At 39.5% G+C, this 13,217-nt stretch overlaps 1 protein-coding gene across 1 annotated transcript in view; it reads right to left on the minus strand.

The window, feature by feature from the left end:
* Positions 1 to 742: 742 nt before the first annotated feature.
* Positions 743 to 13,217, minus strand: part of FCAMR (Fc fragment of IgA and IgM receptor) — an 18,789-nt gene continuing 6,314 nt past the window's right edge. Inside the window, exons 2-6 of the mRNA XM_031937263.1 lie at positions 8,559 to 8,619; positions 7,679 to 8,017; positions 4,078 to 5,806; positions 2,878 to 2,993; positions 743 to 1,555 (exon numbers count right to left, since the gene is read on the minus strand). Of these exons, the coding sequence (XP_031793123.1) occupies positions 1,449 to 1,555; positions 2,878 to 2,993; positions 4,078 to 5,806; positions 7,679 to 8,017; positions 8,559 to 8,619 (2,352 nt within the window). The 3' untranslated portion in view covers positions 743 to 1,448. The remainder of the gene's footprint in view (positions 1,556 to 2,877; positions 2,994 to 4,077; positions 5,807 to 7,678; positions 8,018 to 8,558; positions 8,620 to 13,217) is intronic.

Genomic DNA, 13,217 nt, shown 5'->3' on the forward strand with positions numbered 1-13,217 from the left:
ATGAATGTTTAGAACTATTTTTACATGTAATTGGAAAAATACCATTTTAAAAAATAAGCTAGGCAAAAAAAAAAAAAACAACAAAAAAAACAACAGCAACCACACAAAAAAATCAAGTGAGTCCCACAAGATGAACAAGCACAGATAACAACAAAAGCTTATAATTGCATTGCATTTCCTCCCAATCCTACCCATTTTGCAAATTTGCCCATTGATGTTAAGAGCACGACTACCCTTCTAGTCATTATCTTACTGTCATCTTTATTTTCTGTTACCCCATATGTGTAACCCATATATGTTGCCAAATTTTATTTTCTCTTCTTCTACATCTGTCCCATCTGTTTCTTTTCTTAACTCACTTTGTTATCACCTTATTTAATACTCTCAATCAGGATTTTTGAGCTAGTCTCTGATCTGTTTCTCTCCTCCTATCAGCTTCTAGCATTCTCGTGCCAGATGAGATACATCTGCCAAAGTGATTTTCCTAAATTGTAGGTCTGATTATGTCACACACACTTCTCAATAAACTCTAAAGACTCCCTAATGATTCCAGGACCAAATATTGCTTCACCTTTATCTTAGCTTTTAAATTTTTAAAATTTTTGGTAAATTTTAGAAGGCATATAATAATTAGCATAGAAGTATGCATATAATTTACAAATAAATAAAAAATATCAAAAAATTTTATTGATATATTTGAAAACTATTAAAGGAGTTGAGGAAAGGGGGAAATCAGTGAAGATTAGAATATTCAGAGATAATTTCATTCCACATTTTTGGAGGAGTTGAGAAAAGGGGGAAATCAGTGAAGGTTAGAATAAACAGAAATAACTTCATCCCACACAAGATTGATCAAGATAATGTATTTATTGAGTATTTACTGTATATCTGGGCACTATGGCAGATATAAAGGTCAAATAGACATCCTCAGGGGATTAACAATCTGTCTTTGGGGAATGATAGACTAACTATTCACACAAATGCTACAGCATAAATTTGGATATAAAAAATACCACATGAGAATTACAAAGTAATCAGGAGATTTGAAGGAAGGAGAAATCATAATTGTTAAAACTTTGGGCATAGAGATGAAATGGCCTCCCTTAGTACCCTCTTCCAGGGATCAGTAATTCTCTTCGTTTCAAAGTTCCTTCTGGAATCACAGTGAAATTTAAAATCTTCATTTGTTCTTTGGTGGTAGGAAAAAAAAAACTAATGAGCATCCTTCATTTTAACATCTTCCTAGATTTAAGAATAATTAAGTCTTCACAACCTCACCTTTTTCTTCGCTAGGTTGAACTCCAGCTCCTTTGGCCTCCTTCTCTGACCATAGGAAAGAAATACTGGTCCTGGGTCTTCCTCTGAGGAGCACAAACTAACACAGATAGGAAGACTGATTTCCCCTACCCACCCTGATTGCCATGTGTGGTGACGATTGTGGAGAAGTATTAGGCTTCCTGAAGTGGTTGTGCTTTCAAGCTCAGCATCTCAGAGAAATCTTGAAAGTTAGTCAATTGGATTCTGGGTCCAACCGTGGGCTTCTGGGTCCAAAGAGCTGCATAGACACAGAAGACCTTATGAGGGTTACTGGATCTAGCAAATTCCTTCTCCTTAGAGCTCTTCCCCTGAAGATATAATTTATTCTCAAAGCACCAAGAAACAGTTTGGGGCCCCAGAACAAAGAATGTTCAGCAGAGGGTCAGGACTAAAGAATCTATAGTTTGTGGACTCAGGACACTCCTTTGCCCCCCATTTAGGCCCTTCCCCCCAGCCTCAGTTCCAGGTATTATATGACCCTTTACTTGCTAACACTTAGTTCTGGTTCCTAGACTGGCAAAGACCTGATTTATAATAAAATTTCAGCCCCAGCACACCGAATATATAGTCTTTGGCTGATTCATCTTTTCATCTTCTTTTCTGTTCTTCTTTCTCTACCTGGTATATACGTGGGAGTGGGGATAGAGTGACTTGGAGACCATTCAAGCTTCCATTTAACAATTCCTTTAGGATATTTTAAAAATGTTATTGATGGGTTTTGTTTTTACATAACCTAAATTACCCTCAATCCTTCTCCTAGAGGAGACATTGCTTATAACAAATAATCTTTTTAAAAAGAAGAATAAGAGAAAAATAGCAAAATTTATCATCACATTACAAAAATCTGGGGCAGCTAGGTGGTGCAGTGGTTAGAACACCAGCCCTGAAGTCAGGAGGACCTGAGTTCAGATCTGGTCTCAGACATAACACTTCCCAGCTGTGTGACCCTGGGCAAGTCACTTAACCCCAATTGCCTCAACAAAAAAAAAAAAAAGAAAGAAAGAAAAAAAAATCTGACAATTTTCACAATGTTTCATATCCATAGATCTTCCCTCCCTACGCCAATACCTCTGAAAAATGGAAGAGGAAGGAGCTTTAAGACATCTCAAATTTTGTGATCACAAACTAGATGATAGAGTTGGCAGGCCGAGATCCCAATCTCAGCTTTGTGATTTTTACTCATATAACCTTGGAAAACAAATTCCCTTATCTTGTTTTCAACTTCCTCATCTATAAAGTGGGGGACTTAGAATCAATAATTTCTCAATTTCCTTCAAGAGGGAAATCTTAAGACTCCTATGAGCTTCCAAAGAACTTCATCTTTAGCACTGTTAGTCCTGGGAAGCAGGAAATGAGAAAGGATGATTGTATGCATTGTATAGATTGACAAACTGAGGATCAGATAAGTAAGTGACTTGATTAAAGAAATACAGAAAATATAAGGGGAGAGCTTCCCTCCCTCATTCCCTAGTCTGTTACCCTATCAGCCATAAATGTACCCCTTGTAGCATCAAAAATTATATTAAAAATTACCATTCCCAACACTCTATAAGGACTTACAGATCCTCTTTCGAAGCTTTCTTAACAGTAGCAAAAGAACCAGGAGAACAATTGGAAGCAACACAGTAGAGAAAGCGATCAGGATCTGGGAGATACGCTGCTGGTCTGGAGACAAACTGGGGAAGAAAGGAGGAAGGAGAGTTGAGAAAGGATAAGAAATGGGGAGAACCCAGGAAGGACCTTGCTTATAATCAGAGTATCCTAGAACTTAGAGTTAGAAATGACCTTGCATACCATCTAGTCTCACTCCCTCATTTTACAGAAGAAAAAATTAAGGCACTGGGAGCCAAAGTCAATGGCCTATGGTCACATAGCTTGCTAGTCACAAAGTCAGGATGAAAGTGACTCCAGTTTCTTCAGTGTCAGTCTAGGGCTCTTTCTCCCATACTGCCCTGTATAAGGACGTCTTTTTGCCGGAGATGCCCAGTCACATCCTAAGTGGAAGATTGTATTATATGTCAGAAATTATAGTGGATTAGGAACTGAAGATCTGTTCTAGTCCTTTCTCAGTCATAAAAATTACTAGTTTTGTGACCTTGAGCAAGATAATATACCTCTCTAGATCTCAGTGATACTTCAAATTGTAGGTTTTGGAGTAAATATTTTCATTGTCTTTGGCTTTTTCATTTTATGATTAAAACTCTCTAATTAAACTATGAGAAAGAAAAGGGAAGAAGGTAGGAAGGAAGGAAGGAAGGAAAGAAGGAGGAAAGGAGGAAGGAGGAAGGGAGGGAAGGAGGAAGGAAAGAGGGAGGATGGGAGGGAGGGAGGAAGGAAGGAAAAAGGAAAGAAGGAAGGAGGAAGGGAAGAAGGGAGAAACAAAGAAAGGAAGGGAGGAATGAAAGAAGAGAGAGGGGAAGAAAGAAAAAAAAGGAAGGAAGAGAGAGAGAAAAGAAAGAAAGAAAGAGAAGGAAAAAAAGACAAGGAAATTTCCAGTATACAGGTCTCAACTGAGACACTTGAAGGAGTAGGGCAAAGAAGTGACAAATTGAGATGAAACATTGTTACAACTATTGTCCTTGTCTTTGTTAGTGGACTGAGGAAAGAAAAGAAGAAAAGAATCACAAATCCAAGGTACTTCTCATCAGTCCTACATCTAATTTTAAGATGAGTAGGCAAAGATGAAGGGTCCAGAGAACAGACCTAAGGGGGCAGAATGGCAAGAGTATACCTTTGGAAAAGAAATGTATAGGCTCTTACATCTCCATGCAGGGCTTGTTGCTGGGAGGAATCAGGAGTGTTGCTCCTGGTATTCTTTTCAGTGGTTCCTCAGAGTGACTTTCTCTACCAATAGCAGCTGTTCCTCCTAAGGCTGAGGCTTTCCCTTTTCTAATAGTTCCTGAGAACCATGGACTTATATCCGCACCTGAGGCTGTAGCCCTTGTGGTTCTCAGAGTCTGTCGGTATATACCTGGAGTTACTTCTCTAAGACTGTCTCTAACCATTGTTGAAGGTCTGATGATTCCTGGGATGTTTCTAGTGGTAATCAGATGTGTTCTAGTATCCACAGTTCCCCTAGTTAGCCTATTTGTGCTTCTGATAGTTGATCTTCTTTCCCTAATGGTTCCTACAATTGTTTTTGTCTCTGCCCTTGTTTTCGAGACCATTATATTTGATGTTACTTTGGCTCCTGAAGTCTGTACCTCTGGAATTGAATCTGCAGCTCTTGCGGTTTCCAGAATCCAGACATCAGTATTTGGAATTGTTACTCTAACGCTTCCTGGAGGCTGTATATTTTTGCTTGAAACTTGTGCTGGTAGCTGAGTGATGCTTACCAGAGTTGGATCTCCTCTACTAATTTCTGCCTTCTGTCCTTTTGCCACCAGATTTGTGTTGCGATCCTGGATGCCTGCAATTGGAGTTGTTTCTCTAAGAGTTCCTGTACCCTTTCTACTCACAACTGAGGTGATTGTTCCAGGGATTCCTGAGGCCTTTGTGACTCTGATTGGAGTTATGTCTCCTCTGTAAGTTGTTGTTCCCCATTCTTTTATAGTCAAGGTTGTATCAATGACCTGATTGCAAGGAGATGAAATTGTTTCAGTAGTTTTTGGAACCTGTCCACCTATAACTGGGGTTGTTGCTCCAGTGCTTTCTGGTACCTGGATAACTTTAGCTGAAGTGGTATCTTTTCTGGTTTTTGACTCCCATCCCTCTGCAAGTAGGGTTGTATCAATGTCCTGTCCACCTGTGACTGTAGTTGTTACTCCAATAGTTCCTGGTGTTTGGGTGATTTCAGTTGGAGTGGTATCTCTTCTGCTGGTTTTTGACTCCCATCCCTCTGCAAGTAGGGTTGTATCAATGCCCTGTCCACCTGTGACTGTAGTTATTACTCCAATAGTTCCTGGTGTTTGGGTGATTTCAGTTGGAGTGGTATCTCTTCTGCTGGTTTTTGCCTCCCATCCCTCTACAAGTAGGGTTGTGTCAATGTCCTGTCCACTTGTAACTGTAGTCATTACTCCAATGGCTCCTGGTATTTGAGTGACTTCAGCTGAAGAGGCATCTCTTCTGGTTCTTGTCTCATATCCCTCTGCAAATACAGTCGTGTTAAGGTCCTGTCTATCTGTGACTATAGTTGTTACTCCAATAGTTCCTGGTGCTTGGGTGACTTCAATTGGAGTGGTATCTCTTCTGCTGGTTTTTGCCTCCCATCCCTCTACAAGTAGGGTTGTATCAAGATTCTGTCCATCTGCGACTGTAGTTGTTGCTCTAGTAGTTCCTGATGCTTGGGTGACTTCAGCTGGAGTGGTATCTTCTCTGCTAGTTCTTGCCTCCCATTTCTTTACAACCAAGGATGTGTCAAGGACATGTCTACCTATAACTGAAGTTGATGTACCAAGTGTTTCCATAGTCTGACCTCTGGTAGCCAGAGTTGTCATGGGGGTGATGCTTGAGGGAATTGTGATGATGGCAGAGTCTAAAGAATGATTGGCTTGAGATGTTGGGAAAGAACACAGGTGTAAATAAATAACAATGTATTTGAATTACATTAAGTTGTCTGAAGATTGGTAAACTGATCACAATCAAGCTAATTATTACATTAATACACATGCTATCTAAAATACAAATTTAAAGAAATATCAATAGTCTCTAATTCAGCACATAGAGCAAAAGTGGGAAGTGAGCAGCCATCTCTTTCTATTCCCTTATCCCATTTTCTAGGATTCCTTCTATCCCCAATCATCCACTGCCCAAATGATACCCCTTGGCTTCCCAGAGACTATAGCTTAGAACTTCCTCAGACCTTTCTGTCCCAGAAATGCCTTGCTCCTCAAATTTATTCCTTTTTCCTCCCCAATCACTCATTCAAAATTCCCATTCCCTTAGTTCAACAGCTGTTAGTTGTTGGGAAGAAAGCTCTTGATGAAACAAACTTACAACTCAATTTATGAATAATTGATAGACTTGTGAGGAATGTGTGGTATAGAGGAAAGAGAGATGGACTGAGTCCAAACACTTGGATCTGCATCCAGATTCTGATATTTACTAGTATGTGACTATGGAGCAGTGACTGAGGCTTATTTTCCTTGTCTGTAGAATGAGGAATATGATGCTTACTTCCAGGATCATAATGAGTATAGTGGCTGCCTTTGGCATTTGAACTGGACTAAATTATCACTTCCAACTCTCAGATTCCATCATGCAATCTGAGAGGAGTCAGCATAAAATGGAGAAAGCATTGGATTTGGAATCAGGAAGACTCGTTTTCCCAAACCATCCCAGGTACAATATGTGTGTGTTTACATGCATATTATATATATATATATATGTGTGTGTGTGTGTGTGTGTGTGTGTGTGTGTATGTGTGTGTGTGTGTATGTATGTCAGAGAAAATGTGTAGCTAAACTAGAAAAACCAGGGAATAATAGATATGTCGGGTACTTGGGATGCATCAGTTAATTTAAGATGAGTATTAATTATATTTATCTCTGAGGTTCCTTGCCACATTAAATCAAAAAGGGAAACAAATTGGACTACAGAGCTCCCATTGTGTGGTCAAAGGAAGCCTATAAATTCTTCTGGAGGGACTACTTTTTTCCCCAAATGTTGAATTCTCAGAACTTACCACTTAGAATCTTTCGGCTATAACATACATGCACTTCAGATGCTCACTATCCTTCAGATGCTACTGTCCCATACTAACCAGAGATTTTAAGGACCCCTCTTCAGTCCCTTCTCTACTTCTTAGGGCTCCCCTCATTTCTGATTGACGAATTCAGTATAAGTATACCCCATATAATATTATTCCACCCAATTTAGATTATACTTTGTGACCAAAAGGCAAATCGTGATATGGCGACTACTAAATGTTCTAGTCCCTCCCTCCTAGTTTCTCAGGGACTCCTCCATATTCTGATTGGTAAAAGTAGAGAATCTGGTCAATCAGAACACAGTTGCTGGACAAACCCAGGAGAATTCCCTAAGTAAAAGGAGAGGATATTATGAAAGGTCAAAGATTTACTGAAAAATAGAATTTCTTCAGACCACTTTCCTAATTTAAGCCTTTATAGACCACATTTTTAAAAAACTGTAACTTTATGCTACTATTGCTATGGAATTAACTGTCCTCTATATCACAGAATCATAACTGGAGGGGCCATAAAGATTATCCAATCCAGTGTTCTCATTTTTCTGAACAAGAAAATTAGGATCCACAGGGATGAAGTGCCTCAGGCACAATCACTGGGGTACTAAGTGGGAAAGTCGGCATTTTAATCTAAATGCTGTTTCCAGACCTTGTACTTTACCCCCTGAATTCTTCTTGTTTCACTATAAAGCATGGCGGTGTATGGTAAGCCTGTACCTGTAGAGATGGTCAGATTCATGCTGAAGAAGAGCATGTCTGTTCTAGGTCCAATGCCACAGCGATAGTATCCCGAGTCTTCAGGTATCAACTGGGTCAAGGTCACTACAAATCTGCCCTGACTGGGAAAGTCCACAAGAGTCGCTCGGCCCTGGTAGAGGTGGTTGATGAAGAAGTTGGAGGAGATGATGGTATGACAGACTCTCTGAGGAGGGTACAGACGGCACCAATATTTCCTCTGATACTTGTTGACTGGGCTGGGAGTATAATGGCATTCAATGGTAACTGTTCCCCCAGGGTCTCCATCCACCAGTCTTGGACCTTTCAAAGCACTAATATCTGCGGGAAGGGAGGTGGGGTGGAAGTAGATGAGGTCTATTCTTTAAAAACTGTTTTTAAATTAAACTAATTTTAAAAATAATTTATCTTCCTCCCCCACACACCCTCACTGGGGGGAAATAGAAAAGAAAATCTTCTAACAGATGTGCATTGTCAAGTAAAACAAATCTATTTTAATCATAAGAAAAAAGGACTTAGGAACTATTCTAAAACAGATCATAAAGAAATTGTATATGGCATATTTGAAAACAGTGACTCATGACTCCCAATAGGGGAGGAACATGCCCATCCACTTTGAGTCCGGTAGTCTGAGAACCATCTTTTTTGATTCACTTTTAATGGCAACGTCTACATGGTACTACTCTCCCTCTTCACATAGGCCAAGAATTGATTGCGATCATGATGCGCATCAGAAGTTCTCAAATTTTACAGATTGTCTTTGGGTACAGGAATGAGACATGGAATCACCAGTCTTACCAGCCTGACCATCTGAATACTTTAGAATTCTAAAAATCACCCCCAGGCTCTCTCCTTTACTTACCTTGAAGCAAACATAAGGCGAAGAGAGGAATCATTTTCCATCCTGCTCTGAGATAGGTGCCCTGCAAAAACCATTGCAAACAAAATGTGATGTGACCTGAGAAGAGGCAAATGGGTGAATTTGGGCTGAGCTCTTTACCTCACTGGACATCACTTTCCTCATCTAAAAATCAGCAAGGTTGGACTAGGTTAGGTGAACTTATTTTTTAATAATAATTAAATTATTAATAAAATAATAATTGATTTTTATAACTATTTCACTCTAATTGATTTCTTTTGTAATCCTCTATATTTTATTTTATAAATCATTCCAAGAAGGGATCATTAGGCTTCACCAGTGTCTGTTCATGACACTACAAAGATCAAGAACCTCTGATTATATGATCTTAAACGTTCTTTCCTGTTCTACTTTCTTTCTTTATGCTTTTGCCCTAATTGTCTTCCATGCCTGAAAATTCTCCCTCTTTACCTCTGCCTCAGTTTCTTTGGTTTCCTTCAAGACTCAGATCAAAGCTCCACTGACCCTCAGACACTTATGTTTTCTTCTGAAATTTGTTATTCTCCATTTCCTATCTCTTTTTCCTCTCCCCAACTCTGCATACTCACTTACATATATGTGTATACATATAGGTATTATATATGTGTGTGTGCCTTGTTTGTAAGTAGTTACTTAAATGACACTCCCATAAGAATGTGAGCTATATAAGGGTAGGAATAGTGTTTTTGTCTTTCCATCTCGAGTGCTTATCACAACTTGCCATACAATAAGTATCTAATAAATGTTTGTTGCCTAAAAAACTGACTGGCTGACTGACTGATATGAGTAAGAAATTAATAGGAACTGCCCTCTCTGAAGGAAAATTCTCTTTCCAGAACATCATCTGTCTCCTTTTCTCCAATCATGCATGCATCACTTCCATCACTTCTTACCTATGAGAGGGAAGGAAGAGGTAAGCATTCATTAAGTACCTACAATATGCCAGGCACTGTGCCGAGTGATTTACGAATATTATCTCATTTGACCACCTGTATTTTTGTAGGAGCATCCTCATTGTTCTCCCTGCTTCCCTGTTCTTTCCAATCTTTCCTTCACATTGAATTGATTTTCCTAAAGTACAGATCTGACCATGGCAACCTTTGCTCAAGAACTTCAGTGATTCTCTATTACTTCTAGCATAAAATGCAAATTTCTCTGCATGGCATTTAAATTTCTTAAAACCTCTGATCCAGTCTATCTTTCCAATCAGGCCTACAGGAAAATTCATCTTCTCAAGTTTAAATCCAGCCTCAAACACTTACTAGTTGTGTGACTCTGGATAAGTCACTTAATTCTATTTGCCTCAATTTCCTCATCTGTAAAATGAACTAGAGAAGGAAATGTAAAATCACTTCAGTACCTTTGCCAAGAAAACCCCAAATGGAGTCATGAAGAGTCGCATATGAATAATAAGTAATAACATCTTTTCAGATTTATTTTATGTTATTTTCCTTCTATGTTATAGCAAAACTGAGCTACCTGATGTTCCCTGTGATATTCTAATCATCTGACCCACATTCCTCATGTCTATGATATTCTCCTGACTCAATCAACTTCACTCTCGGCATCCAAGTGATACAGTAGATAGAGCACCAGCCCAAGTTCAAATCCAGCCTTAAAAATTTCTTAGCTGTGTAACTCTGGGCAATTCATTTAACTACCTCAGTTTCCTCATCTACAAAATAGGAATAATAATAGCACTTATTTCCCAAGGTTGCCATAAGGAGCAAATTAAATAATATTTGTAAAGTACTTAGCACAGTGGCTAGAACATAGCTACATCATAAAACTTTATATCTTTCCTCTTCTCTTTCCTTTCTTCAAGGCTCAGGTTGAACTTTCACAGGTATTAGAAATCCCTCCTTCCCCCAACAATTACTCTGGATTTACTTTCCAATACCCTATATTTACTTATTTGTGTATAATATTTTTTTTATTTCCCTTACCCACCTACAGAATATTAAGGTCCTTGAGCAGGGACTCCATCCTTCATTTTGTGTCCCAGCACCTAGCACAATGCAAGTATATAATAGATGTTTCTTGAATTTTCCCATACCCTAATCATCATTAATACTCCCTTCACTGTCACAGAGCTTGACTTCTCATAATCTTCCAATTTCTATATCCAGAAAGTTAGGCTGACTCTTTGTGTTTTCAGATACTTCATCTCTTCCCCCACTAACCCTCTAGGTCAAACCCATTTCCTTAGATGAAGGGAATTCATTCTCTTGGGGAGAAACTTTCTAATTTGCTGTTGCTAGGTTCTACATAGCCACTATGTCATATGAGGTTAAAATGGGTTCTAAGTCAGGCAGATATCATGCTATTTGCTGGGTTCAGGTCCTGTTTGGTTCCTTCTTTAAGTCTTTGAATGCTGAAGAAATTAGGTTCACCCATTCCTTATAGCATCTCTTCATTCCAACCACATTGATATCCCCTTCTGACTTTCCATAGCATTCAAACCCAAGATCCTTCAGATTCTTTTTAAAAATTATTTTCATTATATTTATTGTTCTTTTCATGTATGGACATTGTAATGTCCCTAGCAATAGAAACCAAGTCTTAAACTTCCCTGAGTCTCTCCAGAGCCCAGCACCATGTTGAGCATGTAGCAACACAAGAAATAGAAATACAACTGGGTAGAGCCTGCCCAACTTCACATTCCACTAATACACCCTTGAAAAATCCAAGGTCACCAAACTTGGCACTGGATAAGAATTGAAAAAATGTACCACTCTCTCCAATTTTCAGAGGTGGGGCGCTCTAGGTGTGGTATATTGATTTACTCTCCAAAACAGCTGATGTGTTGGCTGCTTTGGGTGAACTCTTCCCCCTCTTTTTCCTAAGAGGGAGTGAAAGGGGCAGGGATATATTTAGAGTTAAAGGTAATAAAAAATTAAAAGATATAAATGAAATAAGATAAAGAGCTCAAGTTCACCTTTAAACATAAGAAAGTACTGATCATGGATAAGTCAATTTCCTCTTCTGAAAAATGAGAAAGTTATTAATGCTTCTACGTTCACAGATCCAGGATTTTAGGAAATTTTATAAATGTTTGTAGAAGAATTAAATTCCCAAAAATTAAAGAGAACGGAAGTTGAAGAACTTATGAGTTCTAGACCAAGAAAATGCAAGATGATAATGTGAAATCAAGAACCCATAGAAAAATCTGTGTATTAGCCTAGGCTCAGACTGTCACAGAGTGACTCTGTAAGTTTCAATCATCAGAAGTTAGAAGACACTGAGTTAGATATCATCTCTTAGCCCCTAATCATAGGTAGCCCATCTAGGAGTAGAAGGAATTGATTAAGAGTAGGAAGAACTAATGTTGAAGTGAGGTGAAGTGATATGTCAAGAGGAAGTAAGAAGAAATGTATAGGACAGGCTGATTTAGGAAGTTGCACAGGAAAATAAGGAAGATATAAAGTGGAAGGAAGATAGGAAGCCTGAAGCATCTTAGAGGACAGAAGGAGTACCGATCATGGATGAAGCAAGTCCTGACTTAAGGAAATGTAAATAATTGGAAGTTGATTTCATGTTGCATTTATGATCTAGAATGAACCGAAATGTCTGAGGCTAAGGAAGTGAGAGAAGGAACAAGAAATAGGAAGGATAGGAAGGAAGCTGATGGAATGCAAGCTGAATGACCCTTAGGAGGAGAGAACCAAGAAGGAAGAGGAGGAAGTGAAGGAAGTAAGAATGAAGAATGAACTCGTCTGAAGGATTCAGGAAGGAGGAAGGCGCAAGGTGTAGGTAATGGAGGGATAGCAAGAGGAAGGACAGCGATGTGTGGTGCTATGGTGAAGCTCCTGAAGAGGAAGGAGGGAAGGAAGGAGAAGAGGGAAGGAAGGAGGAAGGAAGGAAGAGGAAGGAAGGAAGGAAGAGAAGGGAAGGAAGGAAGGAGGAAGGTAATGAAGGAAGGAAGGAAGGGAAGGAAGGAAGAGAGGAAGGAAGAAGGAAGGAAAGGAGGGAAGGTAAGTGAAGGAAGGAAGTGAAAAAGGGAAGGAAGGAAGGAAGGAAAGGAAGGAAGGAATGGAAGGAAGGAAGGATAGGAAGGAAGGAAGGAAGAAGTGAAGGAAGAGAGGTGAAGGAAGGAAGGAAGGAAGGAAGAAAGGAAGGAAGGAAGGAAGAAGGGAAGGAAGGAAGGAAGGAAGGAAGGAAGGAAGAAGGAAGAAGGGAAGGAAGGAGAAGGGAAGGAAGGAAGGAAGAAGGAAGGAAGGAAGGAAGGAGGAAGGAAGAAAGGAAGGAAAAAAGGAAGAAAGGAAGGAAGGAGGAAGGAAGGAAAGAGGGAGGGAGGAAGAAAAGAAGGAAGGAGGGAAAGAAGGATGGAATGAAGGAGGGGAAGGAAGAGGAAGAGGAGGAAGGAAGGAAGGAAGAGGAAGGAAGGAAGGAAGAGGAAGGAAGGAAGGAAGGAGGATGAAGGAAGGAAGAAGGAAGGATGGAAGAAGGAGGGAAGGAAGGAAGAAGGAAGGAAAAGGAAGGAAGAGAAGAGAAGGAAGGAAAGAGGAAGGAGGAAGGAAGGAAGGAAGGAAGAGGAAGGAAGGAGGGAAGGAAGGAAGGAAGGAAGAGAAGGGAAGGGAAGGAAGTGAGGAAGGAAAGAAAGAGAAAAAGGGAAGAAGGAAG

This window comes from Sarcophilus harrisii, chromosome 4 (assembly GCF_902635505.1).
Source record: "Sarcophilus harrisii chromosome 4, mSarHar1.11, whole genome shotgun sequence".
In the NCBI taxonomy this organism is placed as follows: Eukaryota; Metazoa; Chordata; class Mammalia; order Dasyuromorphia; family Dasyuridae; genus Sarcophilus; species Sarcophilus harrisii.